At 37.9% G+C, this 27,701-nt stretch overlaps 1 protein-coding gene across 1 annotated transcript in view; it reads left to right on the top strand.

The window, feature by feature from the left end:
• Positions 1-239: 239 nt before the first annotated feature.
• The window catches only part of OLFM3 (olfactomedin 3), a 63,382-nt gene continuing 35,920 nt past the window's right edge, over positions 240-27,701 (top strand). The window contains exon 1 of the mRNA XM_063344632.1: positions 240-626. Within this exon, the coding sequence (XP_063200702.1) occupies positions 558-626 (69 nt within the window). The 5' untranslated portion in view covers positions 240-557. The remainder of the gene's footprint in view (positions 627-27,701) is intronic.

Genomic DNA, 27,701 nt, shown 5'->3' with positions numbered 1-27,701 from the left:
TGCCCTCGCCCCCTTCCCAGGGCCAGGGTGCCCCTTTCGGGAGCGCCGCACCTACACGGAGAAAGGAGCCTCCGCCAGCCGCCGCCGGGCGCGAAGTTCGGGTGATGGGGACCAAGAGCCGCCCCGTGAGAGGGGACACCGCGCCCTCCGCCCGCCGGGTCGCGCCCCTCAGCTCATCCCGCCCGTCCTCCGCGAGCGGTGCGCGGCTCCCGCACAGCGGCGGTGATGTCACATCCGCCGCCCCGCTCCACACGCCCCTCCAGCCGCGCTCGCCGCCGTCTCCCAGCCCCAAACTTTTGGGGTGGGCCGGCCGGGGGCGGAGGGGAGGGGCGGGGGTGGGACGGGGCAGCCGAGCCGCTCCGGCAGCACGGGCAGCGCCGTCCTCGCCCGCCCGCCCTCCCCGCGCCGAGGCTGCCCGCGGAATGAGCGTCCCCCGGGCGGCTGCCGCTGCCGCCTCCACTCGGGCTCCGGCGGGCGGGCGGAAAGCGCGGCTGCTGCAGCGGGAGCGGAGTGAATGACCGAGGGGAGCGGCGCGGAGAGGCAGCCCCGGCGTCAGGATGCGGGCGCCCGCCAACATCCTCAACCTCCTGCTGCTGTCCTTGCTGGCCGGCCTCGACCCCTCCAAGGTAGGAGCCGGCCGGGCGAGCCCCGCCGACGGCAAGTTCGCCCCGGCGGCGGAGCAAGGCGAGGCGGTGCCGGCCCGCACGAGGCGGGCGATGCGGCGCTGCCGGGCGGCCGGATGGCTGCGGGGAGATGCGGGTGCGCGTCCTTGGCTGTCCGATAGGCCAGGCCGGGAGAGTTCGTGGCGGAAGCGGCTGTCCCCGCTCCCGGGGATTAGCGGCTTCGCGGTGCGAGGCGGGGGAGCGGGGAGGCAAGCGGTCGGGGCGGAGGGGGGGGCGGTTATGGGCGCGGGCAGGCTGCAGCGGGGCCACGGCACCGGCACCCAGAGCCCGCACATCTCCCGCAGTCTCCTCCCGGCACCACCCCAGCACAAGTTGTACCGGCGGCACAGGGAAGGGGCGGCCGCCGGGGCTCGTCCGCGGCTGCCGGCCGGTAGTCGTCCGGCTGGCCCAACGGCGATGGGTCCCATTCCGGGCAAAGAGGGATTCATAGCGCTCGGTGACTGCACCAGTGCCGGGGAAGCAGCTGGGCACGGCTGGGAGCAGGCACCGACCGACAGCCTGCCGCTGGAAATACACTTGTTTGGAGCGGAACCGGAGGCTCTGTCACGTGAAGACACTGATTTTAGGACTAACAGCCACGCGCTGGGCTGCGGCGGAGTTCCCATATTTTCAAACGTGTGCGGGTTGCCAAAAGATCGCATCTGATATTGAAGTAATGATAAAAGTAAACAACATGTTTTAGCCATGCAGCCATGCCTGTGAAGGTGATTTTAGATTAAATCATCAAAAAAATCAGAATTGCACTGTACCACTTAAGAGCAATAATGACTGACCCCCTCCCAGGCCTGCAGATGTCTGTAGTGCTGCATCTTACAGATGTAGAACTTGTCCCATTTGTCTTTTTGTGACATGCAATCTTGTAACTGTGAGCATCATAGAAAAGTAACAGGAGAGAAAGCATTCTTAGAGCATTGCAGTCCATTACCAGCAGTAGTCTGTACCGTCTTGCCACAATTTACATTGTATGGTGGTGAATGTCATTTTAACGATACCGTTTACGTACCAGACAGCCGTATGAGGCAATGTTCAGCTCTTCTGGCAGGTTTTCTTTTTCCTTTAAAAAAAGGCATTAATCACATAACTTAATCATACGCAAATATGTACTGAATTTCTAACAATATGGAAGCTATTTTCCTCTTTAAAAATATGAAGGTAGAACTTAAAAAGCAATTCATTGGAAATGTGATTTACAGCTGCAGTATTCTGACTGCTTTTTAATCAGTAAGATACAGTGACAACGTAAAAAAGCAGGAGGTGATATAGGATTAATAACATTAGCTAAATAATTAATTATATCAGGATTATTAAATAGGAGCTATTTGAAAGTATCAGGTATTGCTATGTCTGTAAAGAGACTCATCAGGCAATGCACGGAAGTTCCACATCTGTGTGAATAGCAGCACATGGTCACGTTATAATTATAATCCCACACACTCATTTTTCTTTATTTTTCTATCTTCTGTTACACTTACTGAGATCTATTAAAGTTGAGAGACTTAAAGAACCTGCATGAAAGCAGGAAAAGCAAAATTCATATCACTGTCTATCCACAGAAGAGTAAAACCACTAACGAAGCAAATGAGCTTCAGCTGGCAGAATTATTCTTTTAGTTCAGGTGTTGGAGATATGCCCCAAAATAACAGTGGGAAGAAAAGCTCCATCTCATGTGTCTATCACCATCCAGCACGAAAAAGCAGGATGAGCCACTGGAATGAAATGGCATAAATTAACTTTTGAAACTTTGCTTCTAGCCCTTTTTACTGTGGCATACTGTGCAGAGGGCATAAAAATGGCCTTTTATTCATCACTCTCTGTGACATTTTCAGGGATATTAAAACGTTCATTGCAGGCTCTTTTAACTTTGTGAAGGGGTCATGAGCCAGAACGCTCAAAAGTCCTTAAGATTATGTAAAAATAAGAGCCCTTAATCAAAGTCTGGTACTTATCAGAGCTAAATTGGGTTTTCAGAAATAAAAACATGAAATCAAATGGTTACTCAGATCCTTGGTTAAGATGCTACACCACATTAAGCTTAAAAAAGATGCCACACAGCAGATAATCATTTAGTTTTGTTGACTATGAACAACAGTTTTCATATTTCTGTGAAAAATGATACATGTAAAAATGCTTACAGTGTTTTTTTTAGCAAATAAGTACAAGTTGTGACTGAAATCTCACTTTAGAAGTGGAAGTAGTGCTCAGCTATTTATCTTGCTTTATGCTAAATTGAAATGGAATAGTAATTTTCTGCCCTGCAGGTTGGGAAGCAAATATATGAAATTACTTGTAGGAAACAAGGGGGTGATAGATTCTTTCTTTTACAAAAAAAATTGTGCAACATTATCATGACTAGTAAGACAACTTTTTACATGCCCTTGACACTCACAAACTGTTCAGTTTATGAAAATAAATCACATCAGATATGTCAAAGTATACACAATTCGTTCCTATTCATGTCCTACATAATTAATATTCAAGTAATAACTTATTTTACTGATAAACGACTTTAAAATAATGCCTGAGAAAAAAAAGCTTTGATTTAGTACCAGGCCATCAATGACTCAAGACTGCTGTCCACAGGCACTCTTATTATGACAGGGCTTTTATGCTAAACTTACTAGGTTATTTACTGATTGTAAAGTGTTTAAGTATCGCCCTCTTATGGTAAAATATGTAACAAAATAGATATATAGTTTATTTCTAAATCTCTGGTACATTAAGATTTTATTTCAACCATAGTAATTTACTGCCCATCCTTTTTTATTTCATTTTTTTATGCTAAACACAATATAGAATATTGACCAGCTCTAGAAATTCTTCTTTAACAAATGGAAGACAGCTCACTATTGATTAATTTTAAACGCTCTCACTGCTAATTACAGAATAACAATTTTGTTACTTAAATGTTATATCTGTTAATTTGATTCTAATTTTTCCTCTGTATTTATATAGAAAATACAAGAAATGATAATATATTTCAGTAAAGCCTTATTTCCAGCAGGGTGGGTAGATATTCAGCAGGAAGCCAGCCATAGGGAAAGGGCTTGGAATATCAAATCTTTCCTTTCTCCTACGCTTAAGTTCAGTATCTTGAAAGAAGGAACTATTAAATATTAGGAAATTTCTAAGAGTTACTGCTAGGTGGCATCTCTGTGCTGTTTTCCTGTAAGCCTGGAGATTTCTGTAATGACCTTCATAGTATGTAAAGTAGATTTATTTTATAAGAGTTGCTTTTGCTGGACATCATTTGATAATCACACTAGTATAATGAAGTAAGCATTTTATAGTGATGTAATGCTGCGCCACATAGAAATCAAGTTCATCAGGTTTCAAAGTCTAGATGGCATTTTTAAAGTTTAATTTTGAAAATTTAAATAAACCTGGAAAATATGTTCATTTTTCAATGCAGTTAATGAACTTTATGCCTTTAAAGTTTTATAATGGCTGTATATCCTACATCTGTTGGGCTTCAGTTATTTGAATTTCACAAAAAAATGTTTCAGAAGAAGACTGCCAAGTACAATCCCAAACAGAAGCTAAGTAAGGGCAGTTACAGAAAGCAACTGCTATCTGTATTCATTGCTTAGAATGATAGGATGTTTGGGAATAATAACATTAAAAAATAAAAGCAAATTTAAAACCAGTCATCTATTTTTGAATGCTTAATTACACTTTGCATTTTGGTCTTTGGAATGGTTGTTTTTCTAGATATTAAAAATGTGCAATTTTCACACATAATCAGACTACAAAACTAGCCACTAAAATCTTTCTTTTCCCCAGATTTCAAGAACTTGTCAGTAGGAAGAGTGCACTGCTTTCATGCTGCTTTGCAATATAAATTAATTCATCCTATTATGAGATTTTATAACAAGAATACTATGGACAAACAAGGATTACCATAATACACTATTTTTGTTGGAATTATGACTCATAGTACTACAATGCACTGCAAAATTAAATGGAAAACTCATTAGCTACTTGGAAATTAATTTACCCTGTTTCCTAAAGTATCAGTAGTTAGTCAATACGAAAATCATATATGGTTATTTAGCCTGCATGATTTAAGAATGCTCTAAATCATTAACTGCTGCACATGGTCAACTCTCGCTTGGTGTCTGCTCTCCCATTTCTGAGCACCATGATTCAATAGCCATTGAAGAACATCCTATTGCTATCCATATATCCTGGGTCTTCTCCCAGGTGTCACTCCAGTTATGTTACTCTCACGCTAATAATTCAGTCAATGGGTAAAGACCAAAGATTGTTGTTAACACTACTGTTTTTTTCCTGTAATGGTCAATACAATGCCTTCTCACCTTTCAGTCCTGGAAAAAAAGATACTTCATATATTTCCTATTCATCCACGCTCAAAGATACACATCTGCCATATGGCATATAAAATCACAGAAAGATATTCACTACATCATTTTTAGCAACATATATGAAGATATTAGAAGAGACTATGCAAAAAGCATGCATGTGAGTGAGATCTGCGTGACTGCTAACTCTTCTGGTGCTATCAGACATCACATGGTCTTTAAGAGCTTTTTAAAACTGTTGATGCTATGTGAAGACAACTTTTTTTCCTGTAGCTAAAAACAAATTCCCCTGTTGTTCACTACTATTATCACTGCTACTTCTTTGAATGTGCTCATACACTGATTGTATACATTATATAGAATCTCAAAAATAATTATTTCTGTATATATAAACACAAACGTGTATACATATACTAAGTAATTGTTTTCTCATAGGAAACAATTATTTTCCCATTAGATGCGTATTGCCTTCAGGTAACTGGGCTTCCACCTTTCTTCTATATTTGGTCAAGTCATAAGCCAATAAAGGAGGAACAATTCACAAAATAGGCAAAGAAGAAAAAGCTGAAGCAGAGAAGGTGACTGTCAGGAACAGGAAATGCAGTGTAACAGCTGTTAAAACAACATCCAGCTATAGCTCTAAAAATTGTGTTTCTAGTTGGCTACAGATTTAAGACAGAAATTTCAAGTTCAAATCCATGAAGTTCAAAAGGGGCCTATTAAGAAATGAACAGGGAGTCCTCAGAGAAGGTCCAGTCTATCTGGGGCACTGAAATCCCCTTTTTCAATCCCGTAGTATGACAACAGGCATTCTTACTGGATCTTCACTGATAGCCGGGTAAGATTCAAAAGCCTTGTGTAAATCTTTGCAGCAGTAGTCTGGGAGGAGTCCTCTCAGAGACCATCTTCCACAAGAACTGCAATTTATCCTACTGCTTCGCTCCACAAGGCAGTGGATTTCTTGTCTAAGATGAAACCTAGAGAAAGTGAGGACTTCCTGTGCCTGGGTTTGAATACAGAATTCTTGTCATGAGGGAGCATTCAGGAACAAGTGGAAAACTGCTCTTATTTATAGAAACGAACTGAAAATTTCAGCAATTCTTTCATTTAAGCCTAAGTATGATAAAAAGAGAAAGAAATAACATACCTCAGAATTCCAGACCAGATCTGTTATTCACATATTTTTAAACCTAGTTGTGTGGCACAAGAACCGTGTTTCTATACATGTTAATCATTCTACCTAAGAAACTAGCCATCAGAAATCTCAGTCCTCCAAGCCAGTAAAACACAGACATACGTTAACAGTACATGTTACTCTTAGAAATACTTTGAATGGTCTCCAGAAAAACATTCAGGAGTTAAACACTCATGTATTTCAAGAATTCTGAAAGAAGATCAAAGAGCTTAAATCGTACTCATTTAATAGAAAGATACAGTGTGCACTGCTTCCCACATGGTCAGCTAATAAGCATGCACTTGGTGCACCTGCAGAACAAAACAATTTACTGTTCACCTGATCTGACCTCATTTTTCAAAAAGGAGTTCTTTCACAAAAAAAAAGAAAGAAAGAAAAAACAGCTCCACAGGTGTCCCCCTTCAGTACTTTTACTCACTTTTTTTTTCCTAAAACAAAATGATCTTAATGCATTCACAGGGAGATCTCTTAAGAACTCTCAAAGTACACAGCATCAATCTTCATGTACGTCGTACTGGCATTAATGATGTTTTTGTTGAGCTTGCTAAAAAGAAAAAACAGCTGATAAATATCTTAACGATGCCTTTATTCAGTCAGCTGGGACATTTTTCTAACACTAGAAAGAAATTCATTTTCTAGAGGACGCAGTTCCTCTTACTTCAGTACTAAGTTATCTTTACCACCAATTCAAAAACTTTATTCTTTTGATTGTTATATTTTTACTGGAACACATTGAATATTAACCAGAAAAGACAGTGCATGTCATCCAAGAAGTAAGAATATAAGTTAAACGGAAGTGCAAAGGTGACTGTTTTGTAGTGAAAGCTGCATGGAACTCTAATTTCAAAATGGACAAAAAGTTGGAACTTTAACAATTCTGATTATGACACATTATTATCTCGCTATCTGAAGGACACCCATCCACCACTGATGGACACTTGATACCTTTCACTGTCTGCCCCCTGTATGGATTTTCTCATCCCCATTTGTAAGACCATCTCATTGGGAATAGTACTAAAAGATTTTGTAATAAATAGGGAAATAACCTATGTATCAGACAAAGAAAAATTAGTAACATTTGTCTAGATAGCTCTGTGTTGACTAAAACTAAATGATCTCTAGTCTTCATCTTTACTGGCCAGCTTCTAGAAATAGTTTCCTAATAACTACCTTTTCTGTCAATATGACTGGTCCATATTAATGAACTAAATACACCACAAAACGTGCATGCTTAGGGAAGGAAACAGCACAAAAAGGTGACACAGGCAGTTAACACTGAGGAGGTAACTGTATTAACGGATACAGGAGTATACACAATAATTTCTTATTTAAAGTTTCATGGTGGTATCACACATAGCGTATACTTTTTTTCATACTGTCCTATTGCCCTCTTCAACTTCATGACTGAGGTTTACTTATCAGAAAATCAAAAGAAACAACTAGGCATATTTTTCATAAGTCAGTAAATAATCATAAATCGGAACGTGAGTTAGAGCCAAAAGTAGCTTGGCCTATGGGTATGGAATTTTATAAACTCTTACCCAGCTGCTTCTGTATTTATGTCTTTTCACAAGAAAGTAAGTCATATTATGTAATTATTCACAAAATACGCACTCTTATTTACTTAAAACTTTTTTCCTCAGGAGAAATTAAAGTAGTTTTAATATTCTGGCCCCTTCTGAGCCTTTCTCAAGCTTTTAAATCACTTAAATAACTAACCTAAAGCAGCCCAAATTAACACGAATGTAATTTTTTCATCCTGCATTCCCCTGAAAAACAGTCATCTGTCTGCTGTGCTGCCTTCTAACCAAACAAATCCTTGTAACTGTGAATGCAGATTGAATATTTCTATTTACTTTCTTCACTGAAACGCAGGTATCAATCAGCATAACAGCAGTTTAAGCAAATTCTGAAAGCAAGTACCCCTTTTCACTCCTATGTTTTTAGGAAACAGTGTTTACATCCTCCTGAAGCTGTAAAGTAACCCATAAGGGGGGAGCCAGAACAACTGGAAAAGACTCACTCAGTTCAGAGGACTGCAGCTTCATGAACTCTCTTATTAAGTGCCAATCACAGCACCGTGAATAATATTATTCTTAAATTATTGGTGCATGTTATTAAAAAACACAGTTTTATATTTTCATGGACCTCCTTTTTTAGAACCACTCCTTTCAGAAAACACTTTGTGTTTCAGTGTATCCCTTTCAGCAAGATAACTAAGCACTTAAATAGTTTTCCAGATATGAAATTGCAGGTCTTACTTGAGTTTGGACTTCAGTTTTAAAATTGGATTTACAGAAATAGGAACTTCAGTACATTTAGAATACATTAACACCTGTGGTGACAGCAAATATTATTGATCTGAGATTATAAACACAAACCTGTCACACACTTGCTTAGTCATATTAAATGGGGTTGTTCGGTCTCAGCCTTCCTACTGCAATTATTTTTTTCATTTTGTAAAACCTCTTACATATTATTCTAAGAAACCTACCTTCTTATAATAAGATTCTGTGCATTTTTAATATGAGGTATTGAGACCTTTCCAAGAAAATACATAGAAAACAGTGTAGTTGTAACACTGAGCTACTATACCAAGTAATAAACAGGACATAGAATAGATGACGGTAAGACAAATTTAGATACAGCTGTAGACATATGCACTCTCAGTTCTCAAAGCAAGTGTGTGACAGGTTTGAATTTACAATGAGATCTCAGATCAATATTATTTGCTGTCATCACAGGTGTTTCTGGGCACTTGCATAAAGAATAGAGAGGTGCATGTCAGGCAGAGTAGCAAACGAGAATGTACAACAAATAACGCTTTTTCTGAAGCATAAAGTAGGGAACTTTGAATATTTAGTAACTAAACCGTATTTGCAGAAATCAACTACTAAGTATGTCCAGTGTTTTGTTACAAAAAAAGCCAGATAAGCTCAGACATCACAAAAGTTCACAACTGTATTAAATAAGAAAAACATAGATATTAAGTAATATTCAAATTATTCCATCAAAATAAACTCATTGTAGAAATGAACAATAAAATACTGGTTAACAAAATCAGAATTGCTAAGTTCTTAAGTTTTCTTGGAGAACTGTGACCTCCTAAATTATTTATAATATGCCCTGCCCATGACAATGAATTGAAAGCTTTTTGGGAATACCTTATTCAGAGAAAAGGTTTCTGAAAAGCAAATTTAAGCTTGACAGTTACTTCTGTCACCTCAACTTAGCCACAGAATTATTTTAAAATATATGCTTCAAAGAATGTTCAAAATTGTGGTTGTTTGCTTCAAGGTAAAATTCCATTTCCTATGGGATCAGCATCATTCAACAGATCATTTTCTTTTGAATTAGCCTTTCTAATACACTCAGTGATTTACTTTTCAAATCAGAGGCTATTTCTCAGATACACAAAAAGCCTTGTTCAAGGTGTCAGTTACAACTTTATATTCACTTTATTCAGCATGGACGTAATTTCTATTCTGATAACTGATTTATCTTGAACAGGAGTTACTGAACATACTTTCAGGAATGAATCTGCTAAGAGGAGTAAAGGGCTGGGCAGACTTTCCCCGCTATCAGTCTCAGTGCATTCCCAGGATCTGTTCTATGGCCCTGGCTCCCCAGTCAGGATGTCGTCATGACAACAGTACAGTAAAATCTGCCAAAATCGCAACCTTGGATTACTCTTTTGGAGTTTACCCCTCCTGGTAATTATTTCAAGACATGCACATATAGAAATTAAATGAAAAAAAAATTAAGTGCATCTCAAAAAAAAAAAAAATCGTAATGAAATGTAGTGTAATAAAACTTGTTTTCCTGAGGACAAACACAGGGCATGATATTAACCTTTCAGTTAATCAATACCAAATTAAAATAATACTTGGTTATTCGTGGCAAATGCATCCTTAAATACATGCCAAAAACGTTTTCATGAGCTCCTTAATAGTCTGAAGCTGTTTTATACAAAATAGGTGATGAAACTTTCTCATCAGTGCAAGCAGAGACCTTTGGAGGTCTTCCAGCCCATACCTCCAGCATTTCAGAGCCCCTCTGAACAGCAGCTCTGACCTTCCACTATTTCCACTAATTTGGGGTCATTCTGCTTCATCATCCTGAAGATGTTAAACAGTATCAACCCCTCAGCAGTGCCTCTCACTACCAGCTGCAAGCTAGACTTCAAACCACTACCTCCTTACTAGTCCAATCATTTTTCTACCTGCTGTGTAATCCACCCATCCAACTCATAACTTCCCAGTTTGACTACAAGAATGCTGTAGGATACCATGTCAAAAGGCTCAGTATGTGACATCCTCTGCTTATGTCTCGGGTAATCTGAGATATCTAGTGGTTTCTTTGTTTCTGATCCTGTTTTTCAGTCAGGCTCTGTTGGGTATGGTATTTTTCCTGGAGGAAAAATAGCTTTATCCAATGTACACAAACAGTAATTGTGAGCTCGTACAATTTTGTTTTGGCATTTGCTTTCATCAGGTCCTAAAAAAATTTCAGTAAATACTGAACTTTATAAAACTCTATGGCAAAAAGAAACACTGGTATTTTTACAAAATGATGATTTATGTCTAAGGCATTTTCTATATATCTTCCCGGTGCAGTGTTATCATAAATAATAGCCAGTAAGACTGAATTTATATTTCTCAAATTCTTCAGCAGCAAACTACAGGCCACAAGGATAGACCTTGGTGAAGTTCTTTGATTGATCAATTCAGAATGATTGGAAAATTTAATTATTTTGTTAGTGAGATACTGAGGTATTTCCTGGGCATTATTTTTGTCCTATAGGAGATGTAGAAAAGTTGTACAATATACTGTGATCCACCTTCTTTACCACTTTGTCCACAACAACTCTTAGGTAACTGACAGCCATGACTCTTAGTTAAACTGACTTCTACTTAATGACACTGGGTTTGTATTATTTTTTATATTTGAGAAATAATTATCTATTGGTATAAATCTCTCCTTTTTTAGACAAAGGATATAATATCCTTGCCCACTTGCACTGAAGTAAATTCAGTAGAATAAACAAATTTAGTTTCTGTAAATAGTTTATTATTCTTACACTTCTTAGTCTGTCCCCTTTCTAAATAAATTTATTCTAGTACTACTACTCTCCCAATGATTTAATATGTTTTTCAGCAACTCTTTAGTCCCCACTGCTTATACTCCTTTTGAGGTATTCTGAAAGATTTTTTGAGATACACGTTGCATCACATATGCAGAATGAGTCATATCTTTGTCCTATGTGTATTCCTGGTCCACATGGAGGACATCCGCTTCATGGATAGGCTTGTTCTCGGACTTGCAACAATAGCCAGTCCTGTTTGAATGTATCCTAAAAACAGCTCAAGACACAAAGACTGCCACTGACCTGTTTTCCATCCTGTCTCTGAATACACACACAACTATCAGAACATAAAAAACAATGTGTTAACCATCTCCCATGAAGATCAGCTTTAGCCACAAGCAAAGACTACGGTATCCTGCATTTTTGTTTTTTCAAAGCCTCAAGTTCCCCTCTGACTCTTTAACCTAAAGGCTAATCCTACTTCCCCCTCTGCCTGCCACCTAACAGGCAGGAATTTACTGACTCCCAGACACCTCCTTGATCCCCAACACGAATTTTGCAAGTGCTCTTGCTTTTATTTCTCTTTATGATTAATATGTGAAAATGATACAGACATTATTGTTTAACCAGCTCAAGATAACGTGTGTTAGTAACACGTGCAATGAAACTAGATATGCAAAAATGCAGCTGAAAGGTACATGAGTAAACTGCAAGCTATATTCCATGCTTGTCACACAAAATTTACAGTTTCCAGACCTACAGAAGTCCCTCCTGGCCCAGAAAAATATACTGAAACCAGAAGCAAATGATAAGAGATGTTCCTCTAAGGTAGGAAAGTGTATAAATAGTGAGATTGGCTGTATCTTTACTTCTCTACTGAATTTGCACATAAAAATTCTGGAGTTACATATGCATCATATTTCTACATTCTGTGATATTACAGGTTAACTTATGACATCAAAAAATCTGTCAGTTGTGGCCATCACAAGGTGAGATAGCTGATTTGCATTCTAATCCTTTCTAATAAGTTTAGAAAAATAATTTTTAATTACCTTCTGCTACACTAGTCCTGCGGAGACTGCTAAAACAAATACTTCCATATTAGCAGACGGTATAGAAATACAAGTCTACCTTCTTTCCCTTACATACTTCTTGCTGTGATCAGCAATCTATGCAGCACAATTCAAGGAGTTCAAATTTCTGTGCTGTAGTCGTAGTCTTTTGCTGATCTTTCTTTGCCCTCTGGACTTGCTTTCTCATAACCATATACGTATTATGTTAAAGTTCAAGTCAGCAAATGTAAGTATCTTCACTGCAGTGACAGAGTAAAATTAGTGTATCCAAAGTTCCAATTACTGGCCTTACATTTACATATGGTACCCTAGTGGCTTTAAATAATTGCTCTTGTCCTTATCTAGAGTGAATGTTGCTATTGCAATTTTCTGAGATCTTTAGAGTTTCTTTCAATTTAAACAGCTTTTAAATTTCTCAGCACCACATCTGGAACACTCATTCAAGTCTCTCTTACAAAATAATATTGTATGTAAGTTAGTGCTTGTCCAATGCATTTGAATCAGGAGAAGTACTAGAAATTACAAAATACTAAGACCCCTACTACATCATTCTCATCATAAGCTCTTCAAAGTTTCAGGAAATTACAGTTCTAAACACTTACTGTCTCATGTCATCGTTAGTTTCCCAAATATTTGCAATTTTTAAGAAAGCAAACTAGTAAATGTACTTTCTTCTCTAATATTTTTGCTTCCTCTGCAGAAAATATGCTATGATTAGCTAATTTCATACCAAAGTCCTTAGCTTCTCCTTTCTTCTCCCTCCAAAATGCTAATTGTTATTCTGTACCCTCACACTCCTTGTTTGCAATCTTGGAATCTTTACAATCTTTCTGACCAGCCATGTTCCTTATAGATCCCCTTAACTGCTAGACAATTGCTTTTGCCGTATTCAGTTGTCTTTAGAGGATGGCTTCTTTTTCCAGGAATTGTTTTGATATTTTTCAGTTTTGAGAGATTCTCAAGAGTTTTGCTAAGTTTTGACAGATTCCTCCAGTCCCCTCCATATCACTTCATATGCTGATTTTTATTATTTCTATTATTATTTTTAATAATAATTGAAACCAAATCCTCTGAGCTACAAATAAATGCATTTCAAGCCAAATGCACTGTTAACCTAAGGAAAACATCCCGAGATGACAAGAATTCGCATGATTATGGTTCACGCACCATATATGTTTACTTAAAAGTTCACAGCAGACAGCTCTAGTAAGTTCATTGGACTGGAAAGACTTCCAGCTATCCTTCCAAGGGCATATATCCCAATTCTGGAACAGTTACTCCAATTAGGATCAGTTTAACTAAAATGCTTCATGACAGGCATTGGGGGAGGGGGAGGGGGGGAAACCACAAAAAAACCCACAGCCTAAAGGTACCCTTTTTTTAGATATTAGTTGTTTTGGGGAGGCCATTTTTTAACACGAGTCTGCTCAAACAAAGCATTGACTGTAGCAGGAGGAACTAATGATCAGCATACCTATCACCATTTAAACACAAGCTTAAGAAATAGCTTAAATAATCTACTTGGTAATTTAAAATTTAAAAAAAAAAAGATATCCAGTCAGATAATTCACATTCGGATATCAGGCCTATTACTTCAGAGTTTCTGCTTTTTCTGCGGAACTCTGAATTCAGAGCATTTTAAAATCGGCAACATCCTATTAGAGATATCTTTACGCTAAACAGGGCACATCCTCCCCATTTCCAGTCAATAAGGCTTTGCACTTCTGTTTTCATTAGGACCAGTGTGCTCAGACCTACACTCATTGATGCTGGGGGAATTCTTGCCTGACAAAATGACAAGGCTGATTCCACAGTATAAGTGAGTGCCATGCTGTCTATTCATTACAAGACTCTACTTGAAGATTAACTTCCTTGAAGAGTAACTGGCTGAAAGAACAAAGATAACACTGGAAGTAATGGGAACTTCGGAATAAACCCTTAAATGCCTAACTGTGGATACAGGCTATGCCACTGCTGACTTTTAAAACTGACATCTAAATCCAATTCAGAGCTACATTCTAGACGCCCTGCACTGTTTGCCATGAGGCATGCCAGAGGAAAACCTTTCCAGCAAACCACTGTACAGTCATGTACCCAGTTGCAGTATGGACATTGCCATAGCCAGGCAGCTTAGGTGTAGCACAGAGGGATCCATACAAGCTTAAGAACAACTGCATATATACACGTATTGCTGACTTGTACTCTTGTTTTGTTGAGGGGCAAGAACATCATCATTTTCACTGGGCCTTTCTTCTCAATTTTTTGCACCACTGATTCTGAAGCAAGAACCAGCATGATAGGTATAGTTTCTGGTACATTCCTTTACAAAATCTGTTTTCTACAAGTGAACGTCTCTTGGGGATGAAGACTGACTCCAGACCGAGCAGTAGATACATGCTAGGGTACATCTGGAGGCTTGACTTGTTCAGTGTCCAGTCAAGGTCAGTGGGCACTGGAACTTCTTTGCAGCTTTTCTTCTTGGGTTTGTGTCCCACCAAAGCCAAGGGGAACCCGGTTAGATGCCTTTAACTAGCCTTACATGGGCTTATAGCCAAAGCCTGTACACAGAACTAATGGCTCAAGAGCCCAGACTTAGAAAATGAGAACTGAGCAGATAAGTGCATCCAGATACTTCTTTTGCAACTTCAGTTGTCACATGGCACAAAAAATTGTTTCTTCTGAATTGTGTTGTTTGGAACAATGCCTATATTATAAACACTGAATGCATGAGAGAGCATCCTTATAGGATAAAATACAAAATCAATCTGAAATGAGCCAACTTGATACTCTGGTAGCTTGCGATGGGAAGAAGGATGGCAGTAATAAGGACTTAGCAGACTGTGCTAAATAGTGGGCACATTGTGAAAAATCTACAAGGTACTCTGAAAAGTGGAAGGAATAGGCTTAGGAAGGGAAGGTAACAGGAAACCCAAATGATATGATGTGAGATTAAAATAAATAATTCTACTGGGAACACTCTGGAAACACTGAAAAATGAAATATCTGAAAAAACATGACAATATCTTGAGGACTGTTTTGTCTTTCATAAAGGTACTGACCTATTAATAAAAGAGCATATTAAAAGTAAGACTAACAGTACCAAAGCAGATTGTGACCGGGATATATGTCATTAAAAAATACACTGCTGTTTGCCTAAAGAAAGCCCTACGGCTATACCTCCCGCTGCCTCCCACCAAGGACAAAACTAAGAGATCTCCAAAGAAAGTGATGGCCACAGCAGGAAAGCAAGGTTCATTTCTCACTTGCAACATCAATCAGTTGTGAGTTAGAATGTTACCGCACCTGTGACCAGGTCAGTAGGCCTATGCCCACCAAAGATTATCTCCTTGATGGACAAGCACAGCAGTGCAAGATGCTCCTCTCCCAAGGATGAAAAAGATTAAATGAGTCAGTATTTTTCTTTCCTAATGCACTGTCCTCGGTAGATAGGAAGGAAAACAGAAAGAAAACCTTTCACAAATAGTCATTCGAATTTTTAAACAAATGTAGGTTAAAAATTATTTGTACTCCTTTTCTAGCAGCAAAGTAGGGGACAGAGGAGAATGTTGCGTGACTATTGTAATATATTTTTGAACATGAGTTTATAATTTGTACTTGCATTTGTACAGGATAACAAATTTCATCTACTCATTTAAGAAATACCAATATATTTTGTGGCTTATCAATCCAAAGTAGCTCAAATTTCAGCATTCAGTTTTGTGAATTATTCATAAAATAGCTACACACCAGAAAATATTTATAGAAATGTTGCTGAAAATAGTACTCTGTCTGTAGACTGATTCTAGTAAAGAGGAAGCTAATTTTGTTAAATTGTTTAGATCAAATTATCTGCTTAGCTTTAGTATTAAGTATACAGCGCAGTCTATTTTTAACTATGCGATGGGGCGCTCAGCACTTCCCAGAAGAGTATGACAGCCTAGCACACTCCACTGCTGCCATTTTTTTTCCCCAGTTCTTCATACTCAGACTCAGTCCCTACTGTTGTTCAAGACAAAACCAAACAGAGTTAAGTAATGCTTACAAAGCAGTATCTGTTTCCCTGATTAGTAGGGAGGAGAAATATATGCTCCTGTTGTACTTTTTAGAAAGTAATGCCAAAAAAATATGAAAAATTAGAGAAAATAGGCAAGGGATCTCTGACTCATTGTATACACTCAAGGATAAAAAGAGAAAGAAAGGGATCAGTCACTGAAGCCTTACAGAAGAATATTAAGTACTATTCAATGGCAGGGAAGAGTAAAAGACTAAGAGAAGATTGATTTTCCTTCAACATATGTCTGAGCAATGTGTCAGAAAGCAAACAAAGCAAGGAATAAGCTAGTATATATTTGAAACAGACTCCTACACGATGTGATTTACAGCTGTTCCGAGGTTTTAACACTCTTTAGCTAGCCATTAGTCTCAAGTAGCTTGCAACAAAGAAAAAAGCTCTTTCCTACTAGTTTTATAGTTTCTTGCAACATCATTTGCTAGATTTTGAAGTCATTTATTCATATCTTTAAATAATGAGCACAATGACATAAATGCATTTTAAAGGATAAGGGGGAAAATGACATGCTTGGATTTTAAAATAATTTTTCAGTTTTATTTGCTTATTTTTCCTACTATAACATATAGATCTTTGCAAGATGGGTCCAGATAGATAGACAGACGCATGTGTATGAATAGAAGCCGTTGTATTAGTTGTCATCATAAATGAAAATATCAATACTATTCTAAGGTGAGATTGCATTTCCTATGTTGCTACCAAAACAGGAAATAGCATTTCTAACTCTTAGTATTCTCTCACATTGTATGAAGACTTAAGCAAATACTATCAGGATATTTCACTAAGATTTAAAAAAAAAACAAAAACCAAACCAAAAAAGCTAGTATCATCCATACTTATACTTTCACTTTGTTCATTTTCAAGACCATTTTTGGTATTAGATTTTCAACAGCATAGATATACCTACAATTCTAAAGTTGCAAACTTAATTATTTGCAGAAATTCATGTTCTTAAATTAGACAAGTATTTACACTAGAAATACTTATCCTGTCAGGATTCAAAAAACAAGCACATATGACTAATCTGACCAGTCAAAATTAACCATATAAACTGGAATGTTGGATGCTTTCAGAGACAGATTTGTAACAAATCTTCAAGGAAAGGTTTCAGGTGGGTCAATACTTCAGCTTTTGCCAAAGACACTTGAGGACACCAGTTTGATATCAGTTACTTTGTGGTTAGAACAAGACCACATGATATTTTCTGCAGACAGTCTGCCCAGCTCCAACAGTTGTCTTTCTGACAGGTAACAGATGGAGTATACAATGAGTCCAGAAGGTGCTTTCCAGAACTTCACGAGACCTAATAGCCTTTCAGTAATATAAAAAATGTTACTAAAACTTCTCAAGGTAATGCCCACGTTTTCTTGTCTAACTGGGAAACAAATATTGTGCTGTAGGCCTACTATGAATATATAATTATGAATGGATCCAGAGTATGGATTTGCTTTGAACTCTGCTATTGAGGAGTAACTCTTTCATTGTGTACCTGGGAACTGCTAAGCCATCCTCTTCTGGTTCTGTTTAGATTTTTTCTTTTGAGGAAATCATACAGTAGCCAGAAGAAACAACAGATAACTTCCAGATGAGAAAGATTAAACAGGGTAAACAAGATGACTGTTATCATGGGGTTCACAAGGGATTTGTGTATCACAATCTCAAGGCAATAAATTTCCTTATTCTCTAACTAGAAAAGGAACATGTTGGAGTTAAGTTAGTCTGAGGTACAATTAAAAAGCTTTAGGACACCTCGGCCAATGTTTCTGTTCAAGGATCAATGTAGTTGCAAACAATACCTGCACTGCAGCAGGTAAAGAGAGGCAAGGACTAAGGATTGACTTATGACCAAAGAACATCAGAGAGGTATCTGATCCTAAAAGTTCTGTCTTACAGAACTGGTTTACAGGGGTTTTTTTTATTCATGCTGCAGAGTTATAAAATCCATTTTATCAGAAAAATACAATCACACTGCACTCCAAGTCCTTGGGGAAAGAATGATTTTATTTTCCTATTTCAGTACTCTCTTTCTTTTACTGCCTGAAAAAACTAAAACCCCTTTTGAAAGTTTTCCCAAGTTTGGATTTCTTAGATATTTTTGCTCTGCTGTTTCCAAAGATTCATGAAAGGGAAAAAGAAACTTCTGAAGCTGAGAACTGTAAAAGCCAATATATGAGCTGCAGGAAAGCGAGAATGGGAATTAATTTCTTCATTAATACCAGACAAAGTGATTGTACTTTAAGGGAAGGAGCCATCCACAGCAGATCAATGCAGGCAGCATATTGCTTGAATGATTCTGTGGACTGCAGATATTTTGAAAGAACAAAACAGAATTATATTGAGGATGCTTGTAACCCTTCTGATAAGCTGTTTTGCTTTGGCCGTTCAGGTTGTATATCGTGCACGAGGATAGCATAAAATTACCTTAACTCAGGTCTCTACTTCTAACTGAGAGATGCTGCAGCCCCTGAGCACCATCAGACATGCAGAATTATACCAGTTGACGATCTGACTCTAACTAAATTCTTTGTCATAATTTTGTGGTGTTACTGAGTCCTAGAGTGATCCTGCTGTCCCCAAGCCAGTACTTCCTGGCTATGCCTGGGCCTGACACCCACACAGCACTAAAAAGCTAGGGAGATGAGACAGGATCTGGCCACCATTATCTAACATCCTTGCCCCCATTTTCTCCTTCCCTCCTCCTCACTAAAGGAATCCTAAGCTGAAATAACATGACATTTTTTTAGGGTCATTTCTGTCACCACAGGTTCTCAGAGAAGTCAAGCTGGGTCAGGAGCTGGACCCGTTCTAGTCCTAGTGCAGTGGAATCCTCAATTGCCTTTTCTCCTCTCCTTGAAAGATTTTTAACAAAGAAAGTCATGCTGCTATTTACTCCCTGTTCATCGTTAGCTATCTAAAACTGTTGCATAAATATTTTATTCTGATAAGACCTTACCAGTCAAATAAATCAGCATACTCCAACAAACACCTCCATTATTACAAGTTCCTCTGAGTTCATCAGGCAGCTATTAAGATTTTTCCCCCCAGACAATAAACAGAATTATTATGCTTTGGAAAGGATAGATCACCCTGAGTGTTTTCATTCTATTTATCTGGTGAACCAATGAGCAAAAGCAATGCCCAGAGAACAAACTTCTGACATCCCTTAAACTGGTGTAAACAAGGTGCTATTTTGAAGATGGTCACTCCAGGTTTACTCCTAGATATCAAAAGACACAATGGGGCTCAATACTTTTTGAGAAGACAGCTAAATTTGCATAATACACTGACATTTAGTAGTCAGCATCACCATTAACAACCACCTTAAGATAAGCTCAGAGTTGTGTTTCATACACAGAAAGGCCTATGGAGCTAAGCATCATTTATACTTGCTAAGGATTTTGCTAATCATTTTTCTATTAGTTATCGTGCAGACACTGTTTCATTATTTGCTAACACCACGACTGGAAATCTACAAAACACAGATATAGCAGTTTTGAATTCATGTCTTTTTTTTTCAGCTCAATTTGCAGAGACTATTTTGAGAACAGTGCAATAGCAGAGTGTGAAAAAGAGAATGATACCTTTTGTTTCTGTACACAGTGACAGACAACACAATTTCTTTTACCATGCACACTTGCAACCAAGTAATTATGTTTGGTGAACAGACAATATGGAGCAAAATCCTTAATCCTTAGCCTGTCTAACTGAATAAGAATTTAGGGATTTAAGCTCTACATAACAACTGCTTCACAATAACATACGATTTACCACGTTTAATGGTGAGATAATATGTTGTCACCTAGTGTTAAGCATTTATTGTACATAATCTAGAAACAAAGTGCATTTATGTGATGTTGTCTCATACATGCACACATATTCTCCATACATTGTGACGTAGCATATAGACATGCTACTGAGAGTTATACAAAAGATATATTTATATCATATATAGGATATCCTTTTTATACCAGACCTACAGCTTAGGGGCTTAGGTTTCATCACAAGAGTATTCAACTACAATCAACAGATGTTACATTCAGTTCTATCTGTATTGCAGTCACTCCAGGGTTTTAGGAATTTAACTGTAGTTTCATATCCATGACAAGAACACAGAATGTTCATACCATATGGGAGGTAACAGGATTTTCGAGCTCCTCCTTTTTGCTGGGCTGGACTGACCATGTTAAAATACTGTGACACCCTTAGATTAAAGTCTCTGTCTAAATTAAAATCATTATTATCACCGAAGAGAAATTAAGGAGCAATTTGAAAGACAGTGAAATGGAAAAGAGTTCACTCGGACTTGTTCTGGTCTTAAATACTTAATATCTTTTGGTGAATTAAAATTTGGTTGAATAAAGAACTTGAGGTTGGATAACCTACAATTAACCCACATTAAGTAGTTTTGTGGAGTCCTGAGGAGCTCCTATGGCACTTGGGAGTTGGCTGATTAACTATGCTGCTGGGAGAGCTTCCATCTCCATGGAGTTTCCACAGCATGCCTGTCAGGAAACCCTCACTGTAAAATTAATTTACTCTTTACTGACTGAACCTTAAAAGATGAAAGTGCAGTAGAATTATTTGCCAAGTGACACAAATTGATCCCTTGTCCTTAATGAAAACTGTGTTCCAAACCCTTCAAGCCTTTCTAGTGTGTAAAGTACAACTCACTTCCAGATGATCTAAGACCACTTCCTCTCTTTATAAGATTAAGACTTTGGAAACTATATAGGTCGTCTACCTCCAGATTATGCCCTGGGGATACAATTCTTAATGAGTATTAGATTGTTTTACTATTACATGAACAGCACAAAGAATTGTTTCCCCCTTTCCTCCTGAAGATGTTAATTATTGCTATTAATATAATAAAGTATTTACTGTTCTTGTCACACTGGTTCATTTGCAGTGGCAGATATCTTGGGAAGAGGCGAGGCGAGCCTGTATCCATTTTTGTATTCCTCCCTGCCTTGAAATGCTGCATAGCTCTCTGTGGGAAGAACAAAAGCACAGGACTCATTCTTCCTTAGTTTCCTCAGCAGTCACACAGCTATTTCACAATATAATGCCGAGTTCATGGACTGACCATGTTCCAGTGTTTACCAAAATAAGGGAGAGAATGCTGTTTGTGTGTTTGATTTCAAATTATGAAACATTTCCGAAATGTATACTCCTGTATCAACTGGAGGAAGGTGTGGTCCAGACCTGTTTGGTTTTTAATGTTTCTGGCTCTTCCCATTCTTATTCCATCCCTGTTTACTAAAGGAATAACGTTGAAAAAATATTTGTAAAGTGACACAGGAGGGGCCCTTCCTTTGTTCACTCTGACACTTTCTTGGCATTTATTTTATTTCAGCTTGGCAAAATTATATTGCAGCTGTCTGGAAGCGTCATTTAGTCTGTTATGAACTCTGCAGGAAGTATTTTTAGATTTGATTTGGTTGAGCCTCCTCTGTTTTAGTAAGTTATTTCTAATTCATGAGAGTCACATGAACCTGAGAGCACGATTAACCTTCATTATGCCATCTCTGCAGTTCGTAGTCTGAGCTCACATACAAACACAAAGAAAAGATATACATGAACCAGTTTCTTAAAAAAGATTAAAAATATATCAAATGAACTACTGATTTAAGGAGAAGTTAAAAGGCAGAGCGAGCTTATTTATACTAAGATAGCAGTTGTTCTGACTGTTTTTAGTAGACCAGAGCCTAGTCTATAGTTTCTGACTTCTGTGATTTGGTTTCTTGTCAGCTGTATCAGAAGGGCTTGCTTTCTGTCACTCTGCTGCCCTCTAAGAACATAGCTCATTTTAATGGTATTTGGGGGGCTTTTTCCTCCCTTTAATCTCACATGAAGAGAGGAGAAGTCTTTTTGGTACTTTAGAAACTCCTCTCCTTCCCAGTTCACTCCCTCCTCCCAGAAACAAATCTTGTGCTCCCTACTTTCATCAGAACTATCACAGAAAATAAACTATAGACAGAAGCTCAAAAAGACAGTTAATCTATTCCTCCAAAACTGAACAATTTAACATACCTGCATCATAAACTCTCAGCCCTGCATCATCCTAGAAATACAGTTGAAATTCATTACCTTTGAGTGCTTTATTCTGACAGAGGATGTCATAAGGGCATTTTCTTACATGGGAAATAAACAAATTTGTCTCAAACTAATAAGTCTTCGGGCCATGCAGCTCTTCCCTTTTGCTCTAAAGTCTTCAAAATCACTTACTGAATTTATCATCTAAACATTACAGAGTTCTCACTCATAACTTGTAACTACACATTGGGCGATCTGATGGAATGTGCAGTTGGGATTGAGCAGATCTAAAATACTGTGCTATGGAAAAGAAAGGAAAAAAGTGATCAAGTCAGTGCTATGAAAAGTATCACAAATTATGTGTGGCCTCAAGTTCAAGAATGTTATTCTGAACATAATTGTCATGCCTTACATTCCCTCTAGGCTTTAAGTCACTTGCAATTCATTAATTTCTTTGTTAGTATTGCCTCAATTACAAAAGAAGATAGCTTATACAGTATTTTTTAAAAAACACCGTACAAAGCGGTGACTTTCCCTCTGTTTCCCAGAAAAGTTTCTTAGAGTACTTACATTTCAACTGATAGGATGTTACTTGTATTAAGACAACCTCAGCCATTCTCACTGATTCATCCTCCCTCCTACAGCACTGTGCGAGCTCTTGGTCAGAAAGCGCGTGTGTTGCTGCCCTCTGGGAGTGCTCTTCTCTTTTGCGCAGGACAGGACACATTTGCCTGGAAAGGTTTACCTCAGTGCTCCTATTTCAGAAAACCACCAAAACACAATTAAATATCTTTAAAGTCAATGGTATTTGACCATGTAACGTTGCAAGTACCAACATACTAATTGATGGAAATGATTCCACATTTTCAGAAATTCTTATTAAATTTTACAAAACTCATTAAAAAGTTGCAGTACAGTTTCCTCAATTCTAAGTGTTCTTTTCAATTCCTGTGAGTAGCTAATAATTTATATATTACTTCAAGAGCAGAGACTGAACCTATATTTGCATTCTTGTGCATATTCCTTTAATTACAGGATACACATCAATCTGTATCACGAGCAGGAAAAAAAGAAGTGCTGAAATAACAATCAGTGGTTCCATAAGGTGAAATAAGAGATTTTCTTTCATAATTTCATGGACTAAATAGTCAGTTTGTAGCAGGAAATTCTCTACAGTTGTTGATTGAAAAGACATTTCACAGGGTAGTAGTAATAGGAATTTTTATTCGTAAGTACATTCCCTTGTGTTTCAGTAAAACTAAATCAGACTCGGTATGTGTGATTAATTCATGCATGGAATAAAAACCACCAAAAAGCATCACTGTATACAAAATTTTTAGTGATATGTGCACACTCCTTTACTATTGATAAGGAACTCAGAAGAAATCAGTGCTAGAGCCTGGCATTTCTGCTGCAATTTCCTAAAGATTACAGGTTCGCTTTTCAAGAACTGCTGATGTGTATTCAATAAAAGACAAGAGGAGAAGGGCTAACACGGTCATAAATCACTTGCAGTACTGCAGTCTTGGTGTTGCCAGGAGAACCTGCTTATCATAATGTAAATCAGAGCTGACTGAAGCCTATGATACCAACAAGTGTCTCAGAGGTCCAGGAAGACAGCGAGCAAGAGAGTCATGTAACCCAGAGATCTCTTCATGCTGAGACATCCTTTCTCAGCCAGCGCAGGACAGCTAGGGAGTCCCAAAGCATCCTAACAGAAATGAGAAAGCATCTGTTTCTGGAATTATGTCAGCTTTAGTTCTTACTCTCTCGTTTCATTCTCCCTGTGAAAGAGCTCAATTTTCGGCTACAGTAGTTTTCTTCCAGTAGATTGTCAGCATATTACCTAGTAGGAACACCATACTAGACTGAGGAAAAATCTTATTAAAAAGGGTCACTATAGAATAAGGAATAAAGAACATTACCTCATTCAGACTGACTGTTGTAAACCCAAATACCCACTGCCTCTCTTGTTTCTTTACTTTGACTGTCCCTAAGCTGAGAGAGACAGAATTATCCTTTAAATTTCAGGTTTTTCTGTTACTGCATACATTTTCTTCTGCTTTAATCTGTTATTTTTATTTGTATAATTCTACTTGCGTTCTTCTTCCCTACTTTCTTATTTAATCTGCTAAGTATTAGCCTATGTAGTATTTTTGCTTTTTTCCTCTTTTACAATAGATGGCAGACAACTGTTTCCCAACCCAGAAGGCTTAAATTACAGTATGAATATAGACTGTGAATTGCCTCAGATTCTTCATAATTACTAAAGACTGACTTTGTGTAGGAACATAGCTGTCTGTATAGAATGCTGGAAGGCTTTTATCCTAATGGTTGCATTCATAATGCATAAAACAGTATACTATGTTATAGCTACATTGCAGTTCATGTGCCTTTGGCGTAAGTAACAGCTTTAAGTAATATGAAATTTATCATCTGTCCTTCAACATCTGATAAACCACATTCTCCTTCAGGGGTGCTTTTCCTTTCCAAGATACTGGTATTCCCAACTGTCAGCCCTTTCAGTTTCTATTTCATTTTTAAAGGGTCTGTATGGTCATCTCAGCCACACTATTTTCTCCAGACTGTCTCACTGACAAGTATCTAATATTTAAATTTTTTTTTTTTTTCACATATAGGCTGTAGGTTTCTCTCTTCTTCTATTTGGTAAGCTCCTGGAGAATTGTTTTATCTAATGGAGCAGTACTTGCATTTTGTGCTCTGAAACAATGTTCTTTCCAACTCATTACGTAAGGAGAAATGAGGCATCTTGTGAACTAAGTATTAGAATGTGAAGTCAGAAAGTCTGCATTGCTAAGCCAGATTGGTCTTTGGGGAAATTGGATATTTCCACCCCACTAAAAAGCTGTTATAACCACATTTGTTTGACTGCCAAGAAAGCTGCACAAGAGACTCCATTTGCTCCCTCCTTAATGCATCTGACTTCTAATACCTCACTTTTCAGTCAAAGCAAGAGATTTTACCATTCTTGCCATGAATCTCTTGCACTTCCTGATTCCCAGCCTTCATTCCCATTCTGGTTTCACTAGATTCTAGCACCCTTGCCAAGTCCAGGATAATGCAAACTTGCAGCAACACAGGAACAAGATCGTCTGAATTAAAACATTAATTCTTCCAAAGCCCAAAGTGCAAAGAGGAAGAGTAAAAAAATTAAATGTTTATATCTAGATAGCATTTGTAACCTTTATACACTCAACCTTAGCTTTCCAGCTGTATCTCTAGAGCACGATGCAACTGAGGTAAAAGCTGAAGTTTCTCATCGTCTCCGTAAACCAGTCTTTTCCTGTCTCCTTCCCTCTGCCTCCTTGCTCTGAGGTATTTGGGATAGAACTGTCTACAATCCCACATTTCAGGCTTGAGAGAAGTACTCCATCAAGGCTGCAGGAGTCAGACATACTTTCTTCTGTACTCATGATCAAGACATTGTTATCTTAAACCCCTCGAAGCAGTTTGCCTGGGCTTTACCTTTACCTCCATTTAATTTCCTGTATGTCTCAAGTTAACAATATGCACCCAGAATGAATAGCATCACACAAATGATCTAATTTATATATATGGTATATTGTTATATTTTGAAAGAAATATTTACAAGACCAATATATTCTGTTTTTCTCTGGCTCTGCTGATCAGCTCAAGGAATTTATAGCTATGACATTTCCCATACATCTGGGAATTCATAGCAGGAATGAAAGCCATAAGGAACACTGCTTAGGATACTGCTTTGTGGTTTGCTATCTGTTCTAAAAATACTGCACAGTCCAAAATTTATTTATAGGCAATTAATCATACTCTCAAGGAACTACTAGAAAAGCCCATGCTAGGAAGGCTGGGACTGTAGCAAATCTAAGTTTAGAGTTTGATACCTCAATTTCTTAATACAGGTATGCTCAGGCTACAACTCCTAGGAAAGTATTTGATCACACAAGGAAAGATGGAAAATCTGGAGCCAGATTAGAGAGTTCTGAAAACAGATCCAGATCTGGGATCTCACTCTGAAATCAATTGTTCTAAACCCAGAAAGCAAAATGTAGCACAGAAAACTAATATGTATTAAGAATAATGTTCTACATTCATATATGTACATAAGCCACGTAAAATTTTTAGGAAGAGGTCATATTATTTATTAAACCAATGGATAGAGTTAAAGAAAACGGTTTTCTAAGGGAAAAATTTGGCAACATATCACACTTAAAAAAAGCATAACCATGAGTTCTGAAGATTCAAAAACACACAAGAACCACAAACAGCTTCTTCTGTACTGCTCAGACATGTATCTTACCAATAAATAAACAAGAAAGACTGTCAGCAGCAAAACATTCAGTTAGATTTCAGGATAAAACAAGATTGCTTGAATGTCCCCACTTAAGTGTTTTTGTAGTCTGCCTTCCCAGGCTCTAGATCATTCCCACGGGCTGTTTTGCTTTTAGAGTACGACTATATCTAGTACCCTGTTAAACAACAAAGTAAGTATTTTTCAAGTCCCTATCAATTTTTCAAAAGAATTGAAGTGTCTAAGCTAGTACTTATTCTAAACCCTTTGAAATGAGAATTTGGTGTTCAGCCCAAAATATCCATACATGTTACTAATAAACCATTTAATTTATGTAAAGTGACTTGATTGACAAGCTTTCTGTGGATCAAAAAGTCATTTGCAACGTAGGGACTTGTCTCTAACATATTAACAACTAATTAAAAGGAAGCATTCCAAAATGTTTCTTTTTGTATCAAAGTCATTTAACAAAATCTCCAGTGATAAGTTTAATATTTTAAATTCATCAAAATATTTTTAATTCTTCATACTACAGATGAAAAAAATGTGCGTGTCTCTATCTCCAGAGTTTCCTTTTAATTCATGAAATAACTCATCCGCATCCTCAGTCCACTGAACAGTGAATAAAAATCTCACAGTCCAGAGCAGAGCTTAACATGAGCAAAAGTAATCTATCCAACCAAAAGAATTGTGATGTATCTCTTGTGCAAGTCATGCAAGTCACGCTTTGCTTTTAAACCGATTTTGATTATTTGACTATAATGAGCAAAAACCATTTGCAAAGTGAGTGTCATTTAATTAAGTTACTCCAGAGCTAAAGTTTAGCACTTCATTTTAAAACTTCACTTAAATTCTTCTAAGAAAATGTGGTATAAATTCAAGCTGGGTTTTGTTGAAGTGAGTTGTATTATCTGTAAAATGTGTATGTCGTAGTGAAAGAAAAAGAACTCCC

Source organism: Chroicocephalus ridibundus, chromosome 8 (assembly GCF_963924245.1).
Source record: "Chroicocephalus ridibundus chromosome 8, bChrRid1.1, whole genome shotgun sequence".
NCBI lineage: Eukaryota > Metazoa > Chordata > Aves > Charadriiformes > Laridae > Chroicocephalus > Chroicocephalus ridibundus.
The sequence above is the reverse complement of the archived record's forward strand: the minus strand, read 5'-3'. Positions and strand labels throughout refer to the sequence as shown.